Genomic DNA, 25,685 nt, shown 5'->3' on the forward strand with positions numbered 1-25,685 from the left:
CATAATGGAGATTAAATTTTATATAGATCAATTATTTCTTTTTTTTGGACAGTATTAATTGATATATATTTCCTTCATGTATTCAATTATATATTTTCCAGAATACATATATATGGTTTTTCTATTTTAAGCCTTTGTTAAACTGGTAATTGGACAGTTGAGGCTGTTGATCAACTCACCTAACGTTAATTGTGTTATATATATTTATTTCATGTAAGAAATTATTGCGCATAAATTAATATATATATATATTTGAAATTATTATTGATTGTTCTTTGCATATATATGTTTTCATATCAATGGTGGGTTTTTTTTTCGATGTATATATTTTCTATTGTATTGTGTTATGTGTATAAGTTATAAAATAAAATTTCATAAGCCAAGGCAAGCCAAGGCCCAAGCCAAGCATGGAGTTGGTTGAAGGTTAGGTACACTTGCTTTACAGTTTCTTTATACATATTTATATTATTATTATTATTATTATGTTGGGTTAGGGGGTTTGAATTAAGGTGAAGATGGATAATATTTTGATATTAATTGTGTGGTTGAGAGTGCAAATAGAAGAAGACTTTAGTACACAACGACAAGTTTCCTTAATTAATTAGTGTTTGGGCATCATTCCAATTTCCAAATCATTTGAAAAGTGTAAACAAAATTACATTGGAGAAAATTAAATGTAAGATTTGAAAAACGCTTAATTGTCATGGTAGTACTGTATTCAATATAATATAATTAAGAGAAGCATACTATATTTATAGTAAATATAAAAAAACATATAGTTTTTTCTTCACCCATATAATCATTTCCAATAATTCCTTTATAATTATTAGAAAGCAAAATAAAATTAAGATACAAATTAAAATAACTTCAACACGATTAAATTGATGTCTCCCATTCTTACATAATTGTATCTAGCTATGATAATTGTCTCTCTAAATTCAGCAAAATTTGAATTAATTTGCATGTCAACAGGTGTAAATACTTTTTAAAAGTTTTATTACAAATATTAAGTTTTAAAATATATATTATCTATACTATATTATTAAATTCGAGACTTTTTAGTATCATGATTTGTCGTTTCAATTGCAAAGTTATCATAATTTAATTTAACATAACATATTAAACATGAACGAGGCTTTGGTACATTGATATGTCCAACATTTTTTGTCCTTTGAAAGCTATTTAACTACGAAAATGTCATATTTCAAAAAAAATTTTTTACAAAAATGTCATATTTACTTTTTTTTTTGTCTTTTGGTAGATATTTATATACAAAACTTCATTTTTGTATTTTTTATTTCACTATTTTTTTTTCATTCTAAAAATAAATTATACAAACGTACAATTAGTGCATACGAACACTAATATAAATTAAATTAAAAGATAAAGCTGAAGAATTTGGTCCGGCCGCAGAATATAAGCCCATTTTTGACGAAAAGTATTAGGACTCGAACTGCTTTCGAAGCCCAACTGCAAAAACATTCGTGACATGAGAAGCATTTCAACAAACATCTTCCGATCATACTTTCAAAACAGCAATATCTCCTCCTCTCCACTTCATAATCTTCTCCAGTTCCGTTCAATTGCTAAAGTTCGATTAAAATGGGTCAAAAATCGTTCGCTGGACCACATTATTGATAGCCAAACCGACATTAAAGCTGCGTGTCTCATCAAAGACGCTATAGCACGTTCATCCACGGCCTTTTTGACCTCAAAATCACTGCTAGACTCTCAAAAGCTGCTGGGTCTCACCGTGCCAACTCTACGCTTCGTTCGAAGGTACCCCACTCTGTTCGAGGAGTATCCTCACCCGAAATACCCCTCTCTGCCTTGTTTTAAGCTGACCCAGTTGGGACAAAGGCTGCACGACTGGGAAATTAAGGTGTTTAATGAATCTGAGAATGATATCGTCGAAAGGCTTTGCCGGCTTCTTATGATGACCAGGAATAAAATGGTAAAGTTTTCAACTTTTTTTGTAAATGTATTTCGGTCTCGGTGCTTTTGCTTGTAGATTTGTTCTGATAAGGCTTTTCTAGAGTTGTAGAACTGATGAGACCTCTGTTTTTGTTTGCTGATTAATAGCTGATCTAGAGCTGAAGTAGCTAAAGTAACATTTGAGAAAATAATAGTGTAACCGATTTTTATGCTCTCTCCTCAATGTGTTCTCTCAAGCTTTTGGTTTTTGTGATACAAAAGTTGTTTTAGTTTAGTTTTCAAAAGGCTCCAATACTGGTGCACTGTGTTCCTATAATCCTTGCCCTTATTTTGATTTCTTACCTGTGATGCTTTCTTATTTTAAAGTTGCCTCTGCAAGCAATACATCCTTTGAAATGGGATTTCGGATTACCGGATGACTTTGACCGAAACTTGGTTAGAAAATTTCCAGACCATTTTCGGGTTGTTAAGGGAACAAATGGATTGAACAGTTTGAAGCTAGTGCACTGGCCGGAGGAATATTCAGTCTCTATGTTGCAGAAGATGAACGAAAAGGGCATCGGAGGTAGCATCGATGATGCTCCTAGTGATGCCGTATCTAGTTATGGCAATTATAAAAGAGGGAAGGCTGCATTGGAGTTTAGCATGAGTTTCCCAAGAGGTTATGGCGGTCAAAAGAAGGTGAAAGCGTGGATGGATGAGTTTCAGAAGCTGCCATACATTTCTCCCTATGAGGATTCAAGGGCAATTGATCCGAATAGTGAGCTTATGGAGAAGCGAGTTGTTGGGGTGTTACACGAGTTTCTGTCGCTGACTCTTTACAAGAAAACAAAAAGAAATTACCTTAGGAGCTTGAGAGAGGAACTGAATCTTCCACACAAGTTCACTAGGATATTTACAAGATACCCTGGTATCTTCTACCTCTCACTGAAATGTAAGACGACGACGGTGGTGTTAAGAGAGGGTTACCGTCGAGGAAGATTGGTTGACCAGCATCCTCTTGCCCGTTTTAGAGATAAGTTACAATATGTGATGAGAACTGGATTAATTTTTCGAAACAAGGCTGCGGATATTTTAACCAGTCTAGATCGTTCATTTGATAATGTGGACAGCTACACAAGAGAAGAAGAAATTGAGGAAGAAGATGTGGAAATGACCTATGAATGCTGTGATTCTGAGGAAGAAATTGGTTCTGAGAAGGATCAGTGAGCTATTTGAATTTGAGTTCAATTTCTCTTCTTTGGCAAGAAAACTTGCCAGCATGATTTTATCCTCATTTTGAGATGGACAAGAATTTAGATTTCCATAGTGGCTGCACAATCTGAATAGTCTTAGTTTTATTTTTCTCCTTCGTATTTTTCTCCTCATTTTGAGATGGACAAGAATTTAGAACCTTGCTTCAGATAAAGGTCGCTCCAGGTGAGATGGCATCCACTTGTTGGAAAACACCATAGTTGATCTGTGACAAAATATTTAACTTGGTTGTGAGAATATTTCTGTATCAATAAGTTTGGATGAATGGATTTTAAATTAATTAATTATAAATATATTTTTGTTGTTTAGATAAATAAACGATAAACTTCAAATTCATTTTTTTTTACATGTGTAAATGGTATGTTATGTTAGTTGGGTTCCAATTTCAAATTTTTCTACTTTGTGTTATAACATTTAAATAATGTGTAAAAAAGTGTGATTTTTTTTTTATGAAATGACCTTTAATGTGGATAAAGCTCGTTTCAGTGGTCACTTTCTTTCATTCATTTAGTTAAAAATTTTCTACTTTCTATAATACATCGTTGAAAAACACATCATAATGTTTTTTGCAATTTTTCAAACCAACTTTTCGTAGAACAGCCATGCCTAAAATGTGAATGTGTCATCCCAGTTAGTAATATCAACTATCAAGTAAATGTGCGCAATTCTAAACTTGATTGTTTCATAAGATAAAAGTAAACATTTTCTTACCAATCAAGTGAATGAAAATTTCATGTCATTATTAAAAACAAAAAACAAAAAAAAAAGTATTGTCGCCGTTTTCAGACGGTATATCGTCGTTTTAAAACATAAGTTTTTTACTTTAAAAAAGATCGATTTAATTTAAACAAATATTTAAAAAAATTGAAAAACTACAAAGAAAACCAGCTATTTAAAACAAAACAAATTTATAGTTAAAAATAATTAAGAAATTTTCTCAACAAACAGAACTTTTTAATTCTCGTTTAACTAGTATTTTATTAATCTAGGAAAAAGAAAAATCTTTCAATTTTTTATAAACTAATTGAAAAACATTGTTTGAAATTATATTTCAACAACATTTTATAAAGATCTTATCCAAGCACATATATTAAATTTTTTTCACCAACACCAAAACAGTTTTTTGGAATAATTTATTCGAATAGAGAGTTATTCATATGAACGAGGAAGGGAAAATAGTTAGAAGTTAATCCGTTGGTGATGCAGCATTCAGATAAGAAAAGGCAAGCAATTAGTAAACGTTATTTCACTGCAATTAATTATATCATGAAAATCTCTGGTGAAATCCCAAAAGGATGACGACCATCACATGATTTTAAAAATAAAACAGCATCTCAAAAAAAGGTCAGCGACTTATCTTCTGTCTCTTCCCATTCAGAAAGAAGATGAGCTCCAATCCTCCCATGCCAATGAAACAAAAATTATATTGTACTCTTTCTGCAAACATAAATAATAAAGATGCGGGATTGTGAGAGTGCTTAATCCCAAGCACTGGTCACGCCCGGACCATATCCTCCGCCGCCGCCGCCACTATAACCCCCATAACCGCCACTTCCACCACCACCGCCACCGCCTCCATAGTAGTCAGAGCCACTCCCAGAACGACTAAAAGAGGAGTCTCTTCTAAAATCGCGACCTCCAAAACGCCCACCACCACGCCTATTTTTACCCCCATACGGGGCTCGACTTGCAAAACGAGTCAACCAATCCGGCACTTCTTGATTTGCTTCCTGCATCAGATCGGCCAACGGCTTAGCCAATGACGTGTTATTTTCGTTGAAGAAGGCAGTTGCCAATCCCGTCTTGCCAGCACGACCCGTACGTCCTATCCGATGGACATAATCATCTATGTCATTGGGGAGATCGAAGTTGATTACATGAGCGACATGTGGAATATCAAGACCACGAGCAGCCACATCTGTTGCAACTAATATCGGCGTGTTTCCACTCTTGAAGGATCTGAGTGCTAGCTCCCTTTCCTGGAGCCGCAAATCAAACAAAATCATATAAATGTGATAAATAAGCCATACAAAATGATTTGAAATATATCCGCATTCCAACAATATTTGTGTATTTTAACAAATTTCTCCTACACAAAACTGGTAAAAAGATAAAAGCATATATCCGCTTCAACACGTGAAGAAAGTGAAAATTTTCATTAACTTTTTCTATAATTCATTCATTCATTTTTTCCAGTAAAATTCATTTATTTACTTATAAAAAAATATCATTTGCAATAAATGAGGGCTAATATTTTATATGATGACAGAAAACAACGCTAAATTATCGGTTGCATTTACTAGTCACCTGTTGTGTTCTATCTCCATGAATTGTAGTAGCAGGAAAACCATTAAGGCACAACCAATGTTCCAATGAATCAGCCCCTTTCTTCGTTTCCACAAATACTAAAGTGAGAGCTTGCTGCAAGAATGAGTAAAATAATGAACCAAAAAATGCCCTTGAAAGTAAACAGAACAAAGATGAATTCAGTACACCATGGAAAAGTATGAAGCAGTGAATTGCCAAGAATTGAATGATCTCGACCCCATGTTAGTAGAAGTGCAAGGAACACTAGAGCTTGAGCCTCAAAAGTTACCATAGAGCAAGGTGAGGCATATGATGTATTGGCTACGGAGCTTTAAAGGAAAATATACTAGACACTCTAATCTACCCTAAATATCTAAATGCCACTACCGTATATAATCCAGTGTGTAACTCACAAACAATTAAAACAATGAAACAAATACTCATCAGCCTGTAAGCAAAATGTGAATGACCGTTATCTTGCATTTCTCCTAGGATTTGTTATCCCTGCATTTAGTGTTTGCTTCAAAAGCACCTTGAGCTTTTAAAGCCCAACAATAAGGCTTTATGCTTCAGGAGCTCCGAGTGTGATAAATTGAAGGGCAATTTCTGTATATTTACCACAACATATAGATTACCTTTCCTTGAACTCCGTTCGCCTTCTGGCCATGAATTAGATCCATCAAATGGCTTCTCTTGTCATTATCATGAACAAATTCAACTCTTTGAACAATCAAATCTGTACTTGACCCAACTCTTCCAACTGCCAAAAATATGTAATTTGAAAGGAAGTCGGATGCCAATCTCTGCACACCAACAGTAGATTTCAAAGGATGAACATTGGTATAAATCCTCACAAGGATAGCAACATCATCCGCTATACTATAAAGACTATTTCGTACAAAATACGGAGAACAAATGAAGAAAAATATGTACTTTACATAATTGTTTTTCAGTGTCAAGAATGTAATCAAAGAGACAAAGGACAAATCAGTATTTCAATTACCAACAACCACAAACAAGAACAACTGAATTCACTACTCATTGACAGGAAATTAAATTAGATACCACTTTCCGAGAGCAAATTTCAGTAAAATGGAGTTTTCTAATAATTCCATGGACAGTTCATGAAGTTGATCATAGCTAGCAAAGACACAATAAAATGGGAAACATAATACAATCAATACCTGGATCTCTTTCGGAAAGGTGGCACTAAATAGCATTGTCTGTCTTTCACCACGACGAGGCATATCCATTTCCTCTACGATCTTTCTGATTTGCGGCTCAAAACCCATATCAAGCATCCTGTCTGCCTCATCAAGAGCCAAATATCGTATCATCTGTAATGAAACTTTTGCTCTCTCGAGCAAATCAACCAATCTTCCAGGAGTTGCCACCAGAATTTCAACGCCTCTCTCAAGTTCACGCAGCTGCACAGAAATCAATATACCATAATCTATAATTTAGTTATATTGACTTTAAAGGTATTGTAAAAACTGATTTATATATTTACTAATAATTTTTGTTTACATTAGTATTGAATATTTTGTGAAATACAAATTTTTAATGTAATATTTTAGTAAAATCTACTTTATATATGTGAATTTCAACATTGTATGCCTAATCGACCTTACTTTGATTTAAAAAAAAAAAAACCTTCAGCCTTGTGCCTCAGGCTCCACAAGGCCAAGGCGCCTAACGCCTTAACTAACTATGGTCATACATGGCTATTATCATCATTTCTAAATTTGCTTGTTTAACTGTAATAATTTAAACGTTTTGTTGTTATTACCACTACCAAATTGTCATTTCTAGACTGAAAATTACTGTTAAAACCAGAAACAAACGGAGATAAAAGTTAATTATTTAATAATCATTTTCCATTAAAAAAATATACATGAAATAAAAAATGAAATTGAGGAGAAGTGGTAGTAAGAATCAGCGCCTTCACGTGCTAAATAGAGAAAAAAAACATCTAGAACCTGTTGATTTATCGGCGCTCCTCCATATGCGACAACTACTCTCACGCCGGTTTGGTAGGAAAACTTTCTAGCTTCTTCATGTATCTGAAGGTAAAAGATGCAAAATACAAATACATGTTACCCCTGAAATATGAAGACATCAGTTGCATAAAAGTATAAAATAATTCATGCTCATTAAACAACTGGCCTACCTGCATTGAGAGTTCTCTTGTTGGTGAAAGAATAAGTGCAAGCGGAAAAACGGTGCGGACACCACGCGGTCTCATTGGAGACTGCCCCCTCATAATTCCACCGATGATTGGGAAGCAAAAAGCAGCAGTCTTTCCTGAGCCGGTTTGAGCACAGGCCATCAAATCTCGTCCTGCCAGTGAAATTGGTATAGCATGCCGCTGAACTGGCGTTGGTTTCACATACTTGCACCTTCGAATATTCAAATTGAGAGCCTCGCCTAAATCTATATCCGCAAAGGTATTTACGGGTGGCGGTACATTTTCGCCACTTGTCTCCACAGGAATATCCTCATATGCATCAAAGTTAATACCACTATTCTCCTGCTCAACAAATGCACGTTCAGTTTCTGTATCAATATCTTCATTACCAAAAGGGTTAACCTCTCGGTCCCTGTTACCCCAGCCATTACCTCCACGGCTACCATAATTATACCCCTGACGTCCGTAATCAGACCTAGAGCCAGCCCATCGTGATCCACTTGTTGATCCACTATATCCAGACCTGTCATTACCCGATGGTGCACCGCTGAGAGATGAAGCAGGTGGCTTTGACGCGGGAGGTTTGTTCCTGAGATGTGGTGGGACATATGCAGGCTTAGTGGGAGCCGATGTGGGTTCACTACCTCCACTGGTCCCAGCATTATCAGAAAATCCAGAAGCTGCGTTCTCAACGGCGTCTGCCCATGAAGTTCTCATTTTTCAACAACCTCTTGACTATAGATAAATTAGAGTAAACCTATCCCAAAAATTTACGACTAGTCTTGCAGTTTCCTTGTTATGTTACACTCCAATAACCTGATTAAAGAACGGTTTTTGAAAGGAAATATATATCAAATTTTGAAACAAACCAACACAAAAGCATCATCAAACTGATAAATCAATCTTGATTCATCGCTAAAATTGAAGGGGACGAAAAATCTGGGGGTAAGTAGATATAGCAGTGCCTTGATTAAAGAACAGTTCTTGGGGGAAAAAATCAAAATTTGACACCAACCAACGTAAATTGCATCATCAAACTGATAAATCAATCTTGATTCATCACTAAAAATGAAAGGGAAGAAAAATCTGTGACTAAGTAATTACAAGAAAAAACTGGGAACACATGCGGATGCGCAACACCAACAAAAAAAAAAACAGAATCCCAAACCCAAAAAAAAAAAAAAAAATCCCCGCAAACACAGATTACGTACAAAGAGGCAGAAGATCCGTCCCAAAACTTCAACTCTTAAACTTCAATGCAGTTTAATAGTGCGATGGCATAAATTTTATACAGATACACACACATAAATTATACAGATGCGTTGAGAGATAAGACCAAATACGTGCAATTGTGTGTTTATCTTCAGTAGAAATCTACGAGCAGGTGAACCTTTTACCTGAGAGAGATCAGCTCAAGCTTTTCGGCGATACAATATTTTGGAAGAGCGACGGTGAAAATAAATTTTTTGAAACCCTAGCTTTACGGCCCACACAGAAAAAGGGCAGGAGAAAATATAGGGAACGGAGAATCGGGACACAAAACACAGAATATAGGAACTCAAATTTAGTTTATGTTTTTCTCTTCTTGTTTTTTTTCTTTTTTTAAGAATAAATTTAGTTTTGTGTTTTTAAATTCACTTCAATCGTAAATAAAAACTAATACTAATAATAATAATAATAAATTTTTAAATTAATTGACCAAGGTTTTTTCTACAACAAAAATATATTTATTCTGTGTACAATTAATTTATACTTTATTTATATTATAAATGTATATCATCATTTTATATATTTATTTTTATATGTCAAGCTTTTTTGTATAAATAATAATTAAGTTTTTCATATTATATAAAATAATAAAAATAATGATTAAGTTTTGTTTCAGACATTAATAAATTTTTTACTCGCCTAATTATACAGACTCCATGTGTACGTTTACGACAATTCCTAAAAAATATAGGAATTTAGTGTTTCTAAATTATTATGAAAAAACTCAGTTGACTTTAATTTACGCTAAAATAATCAAATCAATTAACTAATTTTACAATACAAATACAACAGAGGAGATATAAACAATAAACAGATTAGTTTTTTTTATCGGAATTTTGTTTTTTAAAATAGCATTCTCCGATATGTTAAATTGATTAAAATAATTTTAATTTTTATAATGTTAAAGGATCGGGCTTATTTTCCCAAAACAAAATAAGCCCAAAAACTCGACTCGAGCGTCACATCCCAATGGGCCTTCTTGTTTTAATTGTATATATCTGTGCCCTGTGGTCAGGGCTTCGGTTGTATCCACCGTTTCATATAATTAGTCTCCCAAGCCCACACACTCAAAATCCCCGACCCAGCCCATATATAGTTTCTCTTTTCTTTTTTCTTTTTTCTTTTAGAATGAAAACATATTATAAATCATGAAGAGAATTCGATACAATCTCATCCGGAAATACCCCATCAACCCTAGACAATAGTGATGGATTAGAAATAGCAAATTTGGCAATAAAATGAGTAAGTTTATTAGCTTTCTCGATTAACATGATTAATAGCAATAAAAACATCAGACACGATCATAGAACGAATGTTCGCTACAATATTTCCAACAGGCTCTCGAATTTCCTCCGAATAAGTCACTACACTAGTATGACCCGATTAGAATTTTGTCTACCTCAAACTGTAGATACATTTTGATAAATCAAATATTATATTATGAGATAATATTATTGATATATCTAATCTTTTAATTTTGGTATAATGATAATACAATACACATTAATCACAATAATATCCAATACTAAATATTCTATAAACGAAAGATTTGCAACCTTACAAGATCCTTATTATTCGTACTGATAGAATAGGTCACCATTTCACCACTGATCATTAATGGTCATCTCTCTACCAACGGCTCCTCGAGTAAACTTGACGCATAGGACTTGCGTCATACAATTTTATATGATTAGCGTGATTTGCATGCTATTATGTTAGCTCGAGAGCTTACTCAGTCATATCAAATGATAGCAGCTACAGGCTCTCACGTCATCCAAAAGTTTTAAAAAAAGATCATATATTGTTTGTGTTTGTTGGGTTAAATGTGCATGTGTGATAGTAGTATTGAGATAGGTGACTTTATATGAAGTTTTAGTGTCTCAAGCTGCTGATGTTGCGTCGTTTGGTCTGGTTGTCTAAATTTCTATAAAAGAGGAACATCATATCTTAACAGATAATATTGTCTCTGCTGAGAACAAAACTGACAGTAAGAAAATGAAGACTGATTTCGAAGAGATATGAGATAGCACCGCAGCAAGCTAGACACACCCCTCCATAAACACATGAGTTTCACAACCCGACTCATCTGCACTATCACTAATATAAAAAAAATAAAATTGTGACTTAACTAACAACTATATCTTTTGGCCAAATGATAAACGCTTGATATTAACAGTGTTATACTTCATAATCCACATCCAACCAGTGCGTTATTTGACCTGAAGTCATTTTCAAATTGCAAAAATACTTCCACGACGTATCCAATGAACTCTTGATCACGACGTTTACATACAATAAAACCGTTAAAATTGACTCTTCTTTACTATGCCAACAATGTTCATGCGCTAGATACAAAAAAAGAAAAGAAAAAAAGCACACTTGGCATGATTTTCTTCTAGACCATATTGTAATTCTGTGTGTTTTAAAAGTTAATAATTAATTAATAATAAAAAGAAAAAAAAGAAAGCTAGTGGCATCATCTTTTCGTGTGTAGAACTGAGAAGATAACATATTTAAGTGGATTGATTGATTTTAGGATGAAAACCACTCTTTTTTTATACTTATTTCTTGAATTTTTAATTAATAAAAAATTCAATAAAATAGTTTCTACTGAAGTCATCAACCTCAATTTCAGTTAATTTTGTTTATTTACAAAAATTGTCATACAAAATTGAGAATTATGTGCCTGATATTTTGTCCTGTTTGCCATATTGATCGATTTAATTGGTCCCCATCGGCTGCCTCCCAGTTGTTTAATTTGGTCAATGAAGGGAGAATTCATTCATCTCGTATATCCAAATTAATTATTGTTTGTAATTAAGAATTTAATACAGATGCATGCATCGGACCATATCCGATTTTGCATATTTTAACTTTTGAACAGTTTCTAAATTAATGAACAATGTTTATTGGATCATTAAATTTTTAATACATGCCAGTCTCGAATGGTCATCCAATCGAACGGGAATATATATACTAATTTGAATCATCTATATATATATACCACGTGCATGAAGAGTTCGCGCACGTAATCACACAACCTAGCTACAATCTGAAATTTTGTCTCGAAACTTTAAATTTTCAGTTTGATTTTTAAAATCGGGACACAAATATCAACTTATCACTTGAAATGTGTAACTTGCCGTCTTGACGAATCATTCGAATACTAAATAATAAAAAAAAAATGGGAGAGACGATTTCAATTGTTAATTTTTTTGTGAAACAAATTTACTTTTTATGTCATTTTTTAAAAATTATTATTTTTATGTCAAAAATATTATTTTTATTATAAATATGAATAAATTTGATTTGTCATGTGAAAAAATATACGTCAGATCATTTCATTAGAGACACAGTACTCGAGAGAAAAACGATGAATTTAAAATTTCGATTTTATCATTTATAAAAAATAAAATAAAATTGATATACGAGCGATTCAAATATAAATATTTTAAAAGAAGGAAAATTTTCGAGTAGATCCAATAATAATTGATCTAAAAAAAGATGAAAAAGAGATCCAATAATAACAGCAGCAAAGAACACTAATAATTATGTATGGATAAGGAGAAGGAGAAAAATTAGACCCTTTGGAAAAATATATCTCAAGAACATGGCAATCCCAACTCATCAGACTTATCTATTTATCCTACGTGGCCTCTAAAAAATTATCCATCTCTTTCAATATGGGAAATTCGAAAATAGGTCCCTATCCCATCCCCTCTCAATTCCTTACATTTTGCGACCCCTTATCCTCTTTTATAAATTATATAGATATAGATATAGATCATTAGACAATAGACAAACAGACGGTCTCAAGGGTCATTTTTTTGAGACGGGTCTCTTGTATGAGTTATCCATTAAAAAGTATTGCATTTTATGCCAAAAGTATTATTTATTATTATAAATATGGGTAGGGTTGACCCGTCTCACGAATGAGACTGTCTCACAAGAGTGTTACTCTAGACAATAATATTATATTATAATATCAACCCTGCAGTCAATGGTCCATGTATCCAGGTGTCCATCGTAATATAATCATAAGTAATTTTTGTATGTCACGCTCGGTTTAGTTTGGCTCGGTTTAGTTTGGCTTGGTTTGATTCGATTTATAAAATTAAATGATAAATAAAGAAACTTGATAATCAAACACGAGCATTCGCACGAAATATTGTCAAATGTGTTGGTCAAACTCGATACAGCTTACTTTATGTATTATGTACATCATTGTCTATTATTTTGCCAAAAACTCACGGCAACGACGACGAACAAGGTTAAGATCATAACATTTATTTATAATTTTTTAGTTAATATTTATTGTAATATTATATTTATACAGGATTCTAATTAAGGATCTCTATTCTCTGGCGCCCCCTTCCTCCTCCAATCGTTTCTTATCCAATGCGGCCCATGGATGGGGTCATAATATCAAATTTTATTCCTAAGTATACATAAAAAAAATTATATATATATATATAAAATATATTTGTTGCAAATATCATATCATGTTCAAATTTATTGGGTTTGCCATATCATAATATATATTCTATGACTGCGTTTATTTTAAATGTTGAAATTGAACAATGATAGATTAAAGTATGATTATTAAGATAATTTGATAGGATATAAATTGGTTATGGATAAATAATAATATATTTAGTTGGATGAATTAAATTTTTTTTCACTCTCTCACTTGTAAAGATTTATAATCCCATGAAAAATTTAGGACTAAAAATCATCTGTGAATCCTATCATTAACGGGCCAAAAGAATTATACCAATTTTCAATTTTGCAACTAAACATAAAATTAGTCGATATATATTAATTATGTAATCCTTCATTTATTAACGCAAATAAACGCAGCTTATACGTATTTAACTATGTTAATTTGATGAATATAGAGTATTTCAGGTATTATAATGATATATTTTGAGTTGAAGTCATAAAGTAAAAGATCAAAATATTTTTCCAAATATTATACAAAGTATATGATTATATTTATTTTTGGTTTTCATGAAACAAGTGCTCTTTTCAAAAGACGAAACGAAATATTGATAAAATTAAGTCCGTTTGATTGAATAACACAATAAACTAAAAGCATATCTATTTTTTTTCCTTAAAAAATGATAGCGTTTGGTTGCATAAGCTTGAAATCTACAATACGTTTTATAAGTTATAAATTTTTGTTTGTTTACGTTTCTATTTATTTTTAAAAATAACAGCAAAAACCTATTTTCAACGTTAAATAAGCATTTTTTAACAATTTCGATATCCAAACTCGTCCTAGGTTTATAACACATGATATATAAATATTTACTACATTATCTTGAATTTACCTCTTATCCAAAATCTTGGCCCCGCCACAAGCATTTCCTTCTCTTCTCCCCAAAAAATGTTCCTTTAGTCATTTTTGTCCATTTCTTGATTTCAATCAATTTTTTCATCTTCTTGCTTGCCAATTTAATTATAAATTAAACATAAATTCAGCTCACACATTGCTTCATACTTATAACATTCGTCTGCTGTTAAAAAATTGCATGTACGTATGCCCCCCAAAAAAGTAAAATAAAATTAATGTAAATGGGCCTCTATCTCAATTTTTTTCTTTAATTTTAAAATTTTAATCAATTTGCGTGGTGAAAATAAAATATACATCATGTCTTTAAAAATATAAAATAATTAATAATAATTTCCAACATCCTAATCCTGATATTATAATTTATAAAGCAATGGATTCTATGTCGGAACTTGAATTATTGAGTGTGGCGAGTTCTACAGTGAGGTATCAATAATTTGGTTGTTTCACTTTTATGAAAAGCCACGTCACATCAGTGTCCAATATTGACAAAGTCCCTTCCTATATTTATCTTCGTCTTTCCCCCACTTGTCATTTGTATTTCTAAAAAAATCAACCAAAAAAAAAATGAATATATCGTTATCAAGAACTAATTAATGACCGAATGAATTTGAATTCAAATATTTCCACGTCTCAAGTGAAAATGTGAAATGAGTTCACGGATTTATATTCGTAAATGAATCGACTCGTTCAATTCATATTTATAATGAAAAATAATATTTTTTTAAAAAAATATTTTTCATGAGTTGGTCGAATAAAAACACCCATCTAAAATCTCATGAAATCGTTTCATCGAAATTTCTCTATATTTCCATTATATTTGCAGTTATATCTGAAAAATGAAATTAGTAATAAAAAAATAATTAATAATATAATATGTCGTGTATTACAAGGGGACTAGGAAATATGGACGGGGAAATTTTGTACAAATTAAAGCGTAGACCAGGTATTAAAATACGCAAATTAATGCTTCTGATATTACGTTCAGCGTTGAGAAAAAGATAACAGATTTTGGATGTGCTTGGAAATCCATGAATTTAGAAATTAAGTATGATTTATTTTTGGGAAAAAAAAATTAAAACCATTATCTTAAAATCCTTGCGATTTTTTATAATAAGATCCTTATGCACATAAACATTTAAAAACAGAAGAATATAATCCATAAATTCAATGTTCCCCTTTGTATCGAGTGCATATTTCGCTAGAGCATAAGCCATTCTATTAGGTATCATTTGGTTTGAGTTATGGTATAAGTAATATATAGATAAGTAGTATAATGTAATAAAAAATAAATAAGAAATGATAGTTAAAATTGTATTGGATTTGATTGATACATTATGGTTTATTTGATTTGATTGATTAAATTTTATATAAAAATGTTAAATGACTATTTTGTCCTTTTAACAATAAATAAAATAAAAATTATATTATTTATAAGAGATAATATAGTAATTTGAATTCAATGATTTGATTGATATGAGATAAATAATTAATAATTTGATTGATGTAAAATAAATAGTTAATATATAGATAAATAATATGATGAGAATAACGTGAGATGAGATGAGATATACATATATTAGTAATATCGTGAACAGAACGGTGTCTTATATGTCTATTTTTGTTTGTTGAAAATGAAATATCCCTGCTTATAAGTTATATATATATATACTATACTGTCTTATAAAGTTGAGGGCCCTTACTGTAACCAATTTATGTCTTTTGTGTGTTTTTTTATGAACCAAAATACCTCTTTCTCAAATTACAAAAACATTTTATTTTTTATGAATAAAAACATAAAAACCTATTTTAGTAAATATATATTTTATATAAAATTATCGTAACCTACTAAATTATATTTTTATCTTTATTTATATTTTTGGATTTAAAACGAACATATCGCAATTAAACAACAAAATTATTATCAAAAAATATTTTCAAGGATTTTAATTTTAATATAATCTATGAATTTTTTGCACAAAAAATATTTTAAATATAAGATTTAATATGTACGTGTGCATGTATCGTGTACACAAAAACGCCAGTAAATTTCTATGAAACTTACTGGATTTCAGAGTTAATTGGAATTACAATGGACTCCGAATTTTTCAATTAAAAAATTCAATTCATATCCCTCTGAAATGGTTCGATTTCTACGTAAACATGTGTAATAATAAAGTATAATATGAAATTTATTTTGTATGTCGGTGGAATTCTGATTTTAAAAATTATCCATGTATATATATCATTTTTAGTCGAAATTAGGACTATGCAAGTTGCTAAAAACAAAGAGGGACTATTTTTCTTCCAAAAAAATTGGATTAATGACCCTTACATATATATATATTTGTTTTATTTTCAAAAAATATATATATTTGTTTGGTTAGTATGTGAGATGATAATGGATAGATAATATCAAGATGATAAACAACCATATTTAGATAAGTTAATGATAATGACACTAATCTTTACAGAACTCGAATCAAACATTTAACAAAACAAATATAAATAATGTGTTATCAATTCACATTAGACCATCAGAATTCAGATCAAATCAAAAGATTATATTAGAATGATCAATAGAATAAAGGTGTTTTGGTAAACTGAATTTATAATATGCCAAAAATCAAATTTACATGCGACATATGACGAGCAAAAAAAAACTAAAAAAAAAAAAAGAAACTAATGTTTTGTTTTAATTTTGTAAAAAAAAAAAATTTGTGGATGGAATAAAATATCCCTAAAGCAATTCAAACTATATTTCGAAAGCTCGTTTATCTTCTGAAGTACTTTAAAAATAATTGCACATGTCAACCACTAAATTAAAGGTGTAGTTTCGTAAATTTTGAGATATTGACATCTATATGCCAAATGGTAAGAAGATTACAATTTACATTAAATTCGAAAAACATTATAGTTTTACGACACAATTACAAAGGGTACGTACCATCGTGACATTGATTTTCCCACTCCAATATTAATAAATAATCTGCGATTTATTTATTTATATATATATTTATTATATATATATATTGAAAGTCAAGTATTGGAGGGGTTTTGAGGATGTGGCAATAGCGTTGGGGTTTGATTGTCGGATCACGAGAACTACTCAAGTTCAGGTTATTAGGTGGTTGTGTCCTACTGCTGGCCACTTCAAATTAAATTCGGATGACGGTTCTGAAGGAGGTGGAGAGTCGGGGATTAGTAGTATTATAAGAGATCATTTGGGCTTCCCAATCTTTGCTTACCATGATTCGATTGGTATAGATACTAACACAAAGGCAGAGCTATGCGCTATTCTGAAGGGTCTGCAGTTGTGTATGCAGTTTAATTTGTTTCCATTGTGGCTTGAAATGAATTCCATGCATGGTGGCTCTTTCTATTATTAAGGCGGATTATTCGAGTTGGGATCTTTCTGTTATTGAAACTCAAATTCAACAGATCATTCTTTCTTCTACAGTTAGGATGTCGCATGTCTATAGAGAAGCTAATGCTGCTGCCGATGATTTAGCTAATCTGGGATTGATAAAGGGAACACCTATTTTATATCCCGAAGACTTTCATGATCGACTCAAAGGGATTTGCTGGCTAGACAGAACCGGAGTGCCTTACATCAGAGTTAATTATAGCTATTGATTTTTGGTTGTATTTTTCGAATTCAAGCTTTTAATTTTATTTTTGAGCTCTTGTTATTGTGAAAGGTTCGGTCTAGTCTCCATTTCATTTATTTTCTCTGTTAACTAAAAAACAGGCAGAGATCCACCTAACCCCGCCACAAAATACGGTGTTTGAAAAAAAAACATATTTATATAGTATATAAACCAAAACTACGAAAACAAAGCTTTTTTATTTTGAATAATAAATTTATTTCGTCATTTCCTGATTTTAGTTCAAATGAAACTAATGTTAGGCATTTGGTATATGACCACAAGAATCAAAATAGATGATGATTACCTTTGGGATTTAGTCTATGTTAGCACATGAGCACTGCTCATATGCTGCATTCAAGAGCTCAATTTTTTTACATTTGAGATGTTTTTGTAAATATATAAAATGCAAAAAATGTGGGCCGTTGGATCTCCATTCGGGTACTGTCCAAATGAGGTAACATAAACTAAACCGACCTTGTGGATCGGAATCTACCTGTTTTTCTTTTTTATTTTTAGAAAAAAGAAATCAAATAATATATTAATAAAAAAATAAAGTAACAGAGGAAAAGTGAATGTGAGAATAATTCTGATATGAAAGATAAAGCTCATAAAGTGTTTTATATGTTAGAGGGTCTTAGCACTAACGATTCGTCTGTTCTAAAAAGAAAAAGAATCAACTATTTCAAACAAAATTTAAATAAAAGGTATTAATTTGTCAATTAATACGAGGGAAGAATAAAATATAAAAAATGATGTTATAATATGGTAAAATTATGTATTACTTATATGATATATACAACGTTTTAGTTAAATCCAAACGTACACGATGATTCCATGTAATAATTATTTAGTGTTCTCGTTTTTTTTAATATATAGAGAGTGATCTTATCTTATATTATACACAACCAGCCAAAAAGGATACATAGTAAACAAAATTTGAAATTTAAATTAAAGATCAGCTTCAAAATAAATTATTTATGCAAAAGGGAGACCGTGAGAAGTTGAGAAAAGGTGAAAGGGAAGAAACAAAAGTTACATGACATTATGTTTATCCATTGTATTCAAAAGAAAACTGAAATTTACTTCCTATAATTTGAGATGGAGATAGTAATAGAGAAATACGAGATAGTAATTAATTTATAAACTTACCCTTCTTCAATTGGAGTTTTTAGCGAGTACTCAATAATGATGCATATATCCACTTACAAAAAAAAAAACCAAAATCAATTTTTATTCAACCATATTGTTTTAGAAAAAAAATCATACTCGATAATTTTATATATTAATTTAATGAGATGAATATCTTATTTGATATAATTTTTTTAAAAAAATATAACTTATGTTAATTTTTTTTTTATTGAAAATATGATATCAATGAGAAATAAAAACACAAATCAATATATGATTAAAATAATTATGGGGAGGTTTGGACTAATGAAAGATTGGCACGTTTACGAAAGGCACGGCAAGTTGAATTCTGCTTGCATTGCTTCCCTTCCAGGTGTCTCTCACTATAAATACACATATATGCTTCGTGTATGAGGCCCATCGTTTTGCTTTCAACATTATCCACCTCAATCTCCGTTATCCATCATCACTTTGATTGATTATCCACCCAAAATTTCCACCATGACCTGTGAGTTGATACCCGGATTGCCGGAAGAACTTGCGCTCGAATGTCTCACACGGCTGCACTTCTCTGCTCACCGAGTTTCCTCCCAAGTTTGCAAGCTCTGGCGTGAGCTAATTCAGAGCAAGGATTTCTACTACCACAGGAAGAAATATGGGTTTACGCACAAGGTGGCATGTTTGGTTCAAGCTCTTCCCGCTGAATCCGGGTCGAAACCGGCGAATCAGCCCAGGTACGCTATTTCTCTGTTCGACCCGTTGACTCGGAGCTGGGAGAGGCTCGAGCAGATCCCAAAGTACCCAGATGGGCTGCCGATGTTCTGTCAGATAACCAGCACGGAGGGTAAGGTGGTTGTGATGGGTGGGCTGGACCCGTCGAGTTGGGAGCCGGTTAAGGATGTGTTTGTGTACGATTTCACTACCAGGGAGTGGAGTCAGTGCGCGGACATGCCGTCGGTCCGGTCCTTTTTCGCCGCGGGCGGCGTGGAGGGTAAGGTGATAGTCGCGGGAGGGCACGACGCGAGCAAAAACGCGCTGAATTCGGCGTGGGTTTTCGATTTGAAGCAGAACGAGTGGAGCGAGTTGCCGGCGATGAGAGAAGAGCGTGACGAGTGCGAAGGGATCGTGATCGGGTCGGAGTTCTGGGTCGTCAGCGGCTACGACACCGAGTCGCAAGGCAATTTCAAGAGCAGCGCCGAAATCTACGATTTCGGCGGCGGCGAGTGGAGGGCAGTGGAAGAGGCGTGGCGCGTGCGCGAGTGCCCCAGGTCCAGTGTCGGCGAGATCAAGAAGGAATTGATACGCTGGGGGGCGAATGAACCGGCTGTGCGCGTGGGCTCGTGTGGGGTGGGCCTTGGGAACCGGAGCCTACTCACCGGCTCAGCTTATCAAGGTGCCCCACATAGCTTCTATCTATCAGATAATAATAACAACAATAATAAAATTAATATTATACCCGATGAGGAATTTTCTGGCTTCGTCCAATCTGGCTGCGCAGTTGAAATATAACAGGCAAGTGAGGTTATAATTTTGGGGAAATAAATATCAAAAATTTTAAATGTGGTATTTGTACGTGCTTCTTGTAATTAGTAGAGTACGATCGAGGGGAATGTGTGGGATGTAAAAAAGAGATATTTTTGGCTTTCTGGAATAGTGTGTTGTGGGGTTATGGTGTCTTTATGTACATGTGTACATAAAATATAACTATGTATATGTAATGCAATGTAATGAAAATGGTCCATTATGGAACCAATGCCTCGTCCTTCCCTTTTTGCTTGTGCAAGAATGACATGTGATGTTATGACTCATATGGCTCTTAGCCCAGTGGATTCTTATGAATTTGATTGACAGAAATTTTGCAACCGCCAATTCCACATCTGGGTTTCTGTGTTTTCAATAAATTGAAGAGTTCTTGAAACTGTCTAAATTCTAGACTGAACTAAAAGTTTCTAGAAATATTATTATTATTATTATTATTTTTTACTGGTAAAAAATTTTTAATTCAACAAATTTTATCGATGAATGACACGACAATTCGTTGACACACCCGCCCCATTAAAACCACTGATCTTCTCATGCTTATCCTGTTTCCGTACCACAGCCAAACATTCTAGATTTGAAGATAGGGACTCAATAGGCACCAGAATAGACATTCCACGCGTCAGACCTCACAAAAACAAACGAAATACTTGGTTACTCAATACATCCAAGCTAATTGAATTAGCTACCTGCTGGCCGAACCGATGGTATAAAGTATAAGCCAGACGTAAAAGTCGTGTATCACTCACATGAGTCTTTTTCAGATGCCAAAGTCTCACCAAAAAAGACCAAACGCAAAGACATTTCAGTTATAATCATAAAACGATCACCATTTGTTCTTTCTAACCAAAACTCTTTCACACCACACATTTATGTTTTCTGTTCGCAAATCAAAGAAAAAGGTCATCTGGGATTACGCTGAGAAGTATCATGAATGAACACAACTATAGTGATGAACTGGATATCATGTTCTGGTTGCTATTTTACAAGTTCACAAAACAGAACCAGCTACTCTCTGCTTGTCTCTCGCCTCGTCTAGTTGTGATTACTTAAGTCAGCCATTCTTTTGGTCCCGTGCACTCCTTACTTGATCGATCCCAAGTTCTCTCCGCGGCTTTCCAATATGAACATCAGATTACATTTCACTAGATGAAAGGGAATATGAAGTACTCCGCATAGAACAGATTCCAGATAAAACGATAAAAATCGGAGATTGCGTCCTGCAAGGGAAAAAAAATTGTATTAACAGCAATTGTCAAATATTTTTGTTTTGTTTTTGGCTTTCTTATTCTAGGAAATTGAGAGGGGAGAGAGGGACCAAAAATCCCAAATTCTGGAAGACAAAAAAAACTCTCTATACGATCCAACCATTAATCCATGTTTGTGAAAGTTTGTTCAATAGCCCAAAAAACAGTAAGTATATATTTAGCACATAACCAGCACACACATTCTTTGGCATCTAAACTTACAGGAAGGTTGCATTCTCTTCGGCATAAGCCGCTAGAATTCAACAGTCAAATTTACTCGTAACCCAAGAGTGTAGAATAACCGGACGGTGAAAAAACATTAAAACAAGAATCACCTTGGAATAATTTGCTTTTTCCAGCACCCAAGCCTGCAAAGAGAGACCATAAGATCATTTCATTTTAAATAATAGCATCTAAACAAGGAAATCTTTGCAACAAAGTCCCCAAAAACAGTGGGAGCCAACAAAGTCTATTTAGTAGGAACAGATTTCCATGCTTCAACAGAAATAGATAGATATAAAAAACGAAGAATTCAACCGAATAAAAGACAGATAGATCAACACATGTAGAAACAAATGAAATTCAGTCACATTACAAGTACCTGATTAGTTAAACCTAATGCCAAGATAGCGTGTGCAGGTATCATTAAACTTCTCCTGAAGGCCTGTAACATATGTCAAGTCTACCTATACTTAGAATCATACTCGTCGAGACGAAAAATGATGATGTGGTTTAATGATAATTAAAAACAACAATTGCAAAATAGTTGAGTGTACAATACATTTACCTGAGGCATGTAACAGGCTGCAAAAATAGAACCAATGTAATTTATTAACAGAAGCCCAGATCCCAGCAACGCAATATTTCTCACACCAAGCTTTGTTGCCAGAGTCGATATCTGAAACCTTACGAGTCACAGTGAACCATGAAGATTTCAGCAATCACAGAAGTACCTTAAAACTTGCCAACGATCATATGTGAACAACTTTGTCATTACAAAGACCAATTCTTTAATATGAACTGTAAAATAAATGTATGCTCAAAACAAAGGGTAAAATAAATGTGAGTTGTCGAATTAAAATGCCTAAGCTACACACCCAAATTGCAGGAAAAACATATATGGCAAGAACAACAAAAATTGACTCAGGTGCGTAAACCAGAACCAGTAAGCATAAGAGCAAAGAAACGGGTCCCGTAACTTACTTGCGATCACCTTCAACATCGGGAAGATCTTTAGTTATGGCAATAACCAAAGCAAATAACGTTACAAATGTGGTAATGAAAGCAACCGGTGAGCTGAAGAAGGAAACATTAATGCCAAAATCAGAATATCATCAGAAACACAAAAGCGACAAATGGAGAATATCATCAGAAACACAAAAGCGACAAATGGGTAGTTTTGTGTAGTAATTCACCTCCATTCAAACGTCAAACCAAGAGCAGCTCTAGTTGCATAATAGACACCATAATTAAGAAGGAATCCTCGAACCTGCAAGAGTATCTAGTGCATATTATGTTCAAGACAGATCATACAACCAAATTACTACAATTATTCACCAAATTACTCTCAAGCAGCATCGGCCATTTAAGGATTTGAAAATATATATGTTACAAACTCACAGTTAATTAGATGCATAAGGAAAATGGAACAATGAAAAGAAAGGACATTTCCTTCTAGCTCAAATACTTGGCCAAATTAGAAGAGAAAACTCAAAAAAATGATACACTTTCACCATTTCCTCATTATAATTGAAAGGAAAAAATTACAAAACGATGATCAAACGAACAAATTCTGCATAATTATTCTGGTGAAATGAATCTAGAAAAGCTCACAAATATCATTTGACTGGAGATACTTTATCAAGTTTCAAGGCATTAATATTTTTTCTCATGTTTTGAAAGAAGTAATTAATACTTTCTTAAATTTTCCAGAAAGTTTGTAGCTTTACTACATTTCTTGGGAAATTCAATTTGATTATAATTTCCTTTTACATGATAATTGACATAAGGTAGCCTGTACAGGAATTTCAAATCCTCTATACATAAACTAGCTTACAAAAAAATTTCGGCCGAATACAACTTTGAAGGAACAAAAAGAAAAATGTAGTTTTTTGTGAACCAAGACCATACCGTGGCAATAATAAGAAATGCTACGACAGCAAATCTCTTCATTCGAAATGGAGGAACAGAATAAATGGTTCCAAGGAAGAGACCAAGACAATATAGGGAAGTGATGAAAGGACCAAAGTTCAATCCAACTATTAGAACACCAATAAACGCCAGAGACAGCACCAAGAACCATGCAGATCTTACTGAAAGATCTCCGGCAGCTATTGGTAAGAAAGGTTTGTTCACCCTGCAGTTCAAGCCAACAGTTTGCAAAAATCATAACACAAACAGGAGAGTACCTTGTAATGCCAGTAGAAAACAACGCATAAGTGCATGACAAAATGAACTCATAAAAAGAGTAGTCCGTGCTATTAATAAACTCAAGTTTGCAAACCAAGGAGCGAATGATGGCGTAGCTTACTTGTCAATCCCTACATCATATATCTGATTGATTCCCACTATGTAACCATTTCCACAAATGAGTGCTATAAGTCCAGAAAATGCCTTCAGAAGCAGTGACCATCTTATTAAATTCGGATTCTCAAGTAAAGCTCTGGTAACTAAGGAGCTGTCAACAAACCAATGACAGGGTTTTATCTCATATCTATGTTTATCCACTAGCAAAATTAAACTTGATAAAAGTAGAGTGCCATCATGAGAATTGCTCACACGGATCCTAATGCAGTTCCTCGTATGGTGTGGGGCCTCAGAAATCTCCAGAAGGTATCCCTGAAATGGTCAACCTTGTTCCACCAAGAATCACTTCCAGCTGCATCAACTTTAGTGCAGGCCTGACAATTTAATCTTTCATATAGACTCGTCAAATAATTACCCATTTCAATAGTACACATGTTTAGATTGAAACCCATGGAAACTTGAATCTGTTTGAACCACAAAGTGGAATGCAGCATGCGAGTATAATCAAATGATGGCTCCTAGTGCAGCCATCGAGCCAACGAATAAAACACTTAAAAGTTTCACAAACTCAACAAATGACCATAAAAATGAAACGAAAAGGGAGGAATTGCGCATACCCAGGAGCCCAGATGGGGCGACGCGCTGTTCTTGAGGAAAATTTTTTGTGGGCAGCGGACAAGGCCAAGCTATTAGAAGGTTTGAAGATGAAAGAGGGGGAAGAGAAAATGGGGAGCTTGATTCTTCTTGATGTTTGAGCAGGTAGTAGGACGGATGAGCAGTGAGTGGTAGCGACCTCCATGGTCGTTCGATTAATCAATCAGAGCTTCTTCAGTAGCAGAATTTGCATTTGCCTGTGGAGAGGATGATGATGATGGATGAAAGGTTGGTTTTTTCCCTTTACAAATATATATATTTTTTCAATCTCTAATCCATTCCCACTGTTTGTCCGAATTTAGACTGTTAACAAGTGTGATGACTGTTTGAATAAAAATTATAATTTCGTGGAAGTCATTAAATTTATAATTTACAAGTGGAGAAAAATAAAGATAGTATTTTAAAACAAAGTGAAAAATCGAAAATAAGGAGTGACGGTCATTTTCAAAACAGAATCGCCATATGACCAACTTAGCTTATATCTTTGAATTAATTAAGTAGAAGTTAAAACATAATTTTAGCGTAAGAAGCTAACACATAATCCCCATATGATTAGCATACAAACTTTGTATCGTTTTTTTTTTTTAAAGAGAAAAATAACTGCATTAATGCCATAGATCTTGAGATACAATATT

General features: G+C 33.1%; 4 protein-coding genes across 4 annotated transcripts; 2 read left to right on the forward strand and 2 right to left on the reverse strand.

The window, feature by feature from the left end:
* The first annotated feature begins 1,109 nt into the window (after positions 1–1,109).
* LOC140873603 (protein WHAT'S THIS FACTOR 9, mitochondrial) lies at positions 1,110–3,298 on the forward strand. The gene is made up of 2 exons (XM_073276784.1): positions 1,110–1,954; positions 2,302–3,298. The coding sequence occupies exons 1-2, from the start codon at positions 1,490–1,492 to the stop codon at positions 3,142–3,144; spliced, it is 1,308 nt and encodes a 435-aa protein (XP_073132885.1). The 5' UTR covers positions 1,110–1,489; the 3' UTR covers positions 3,145–3,298.
* Positions 3,299–4,420: 1,122 nt separating this feature from the next.
* Positions 4,421–9,221, reverse strand: LOC140873602 (DEAD-box ATP-dependent RNA helicase 37-like). Its single transcript, XM_073276783.1, has 7 exons — positions 9,082–9,221; positions 7,667–8,500; positions 7,476–7,559; positions 6,681–6,923; positions 6,132–6,299; positions 5,497–5,610; positions 4,421–5,168 (listed from the first exon to the last, which is right to left on the reverse strand). The coding sequence occupies exons 2-7, from the start codon at positions 8,399–8,401 to the stop codon at positions 4,668–4,670; spliced, it is 1,845 nt and encodes a 614-aa protein (XP_073132884.1). The 5' UTR covers positions 8,402–8,500; positions 9,082–9,221; the 3' UTR covers positions 4,421–4,667.
* Positions 9,222–19,482: 10,261 nt separating this feature from the next.
* Positions 19,483–20,934, forward strand: LOC140873753 (F-box/kelch-repeat protein At2g44130-like). Its single transcript, XM_073276992.1, has one exon. It carries the CDS (start codon positions 19,586–19,588, stop codon positions 20,591–20,593), a length of 1,008 nt encoding a protein of 335 aa, XP_073133093.1. The 5' UTR covers positions 19,483–19,585; the 3' UTR covers positions 20,594–20,934.
* Positions 20,935–21,378: 444 nt separating this feature from the next.
* Positions 21,379–25,343, reverse strand: LOC140873734 (homogentisate solanesyltransferase, chloroplastic). Its single transcript, XM_073276968.1, has 10 exons — positions 25,014–25,343; positions 24,649–24,783; positions 24,401–24,547; positions 24,001–24,226; positions 23,286–23,359; positions 23,074–23,166; positions 22,658–22,775; positions 22,472–22,534; positions 22,206–22,238; positions 21,379–21,843 (listed from the first exon to the last, which is right to left on the reverse strand). The coding sequence occupies exons 1-10, from the start codon at positions 25,193–25,195 to the stop codon at positions 21,769–21,771; spliced, it is 1,146 nt and encodes a 381-aa protein (XP_073133069.1). The 5' UTR covers positions 25,196–25,343; the 3' UTR covers positions 21,379–21,768.
* Positions 25,344–25,685: the final 342 nt, after the last annotated feature.

Source organism: Henckelia pumila, unplaced genomic scaffold (genome assembly GCF_033568475.1).
Source record: "Henckelia pumila isolate YLH828 unplaced genomic scaffold, ASM3356847v2 CTG_80:::fragment_1, whole genome shotgun sequence".
In the NCBI taxonomy this organism is placed as follows: Eukaryota; Viridiplantae; Streptophyta; class Magnoliopsida; order Lamiales; family Gesneriaceae; genus Henckelia; species Henckelia pumila.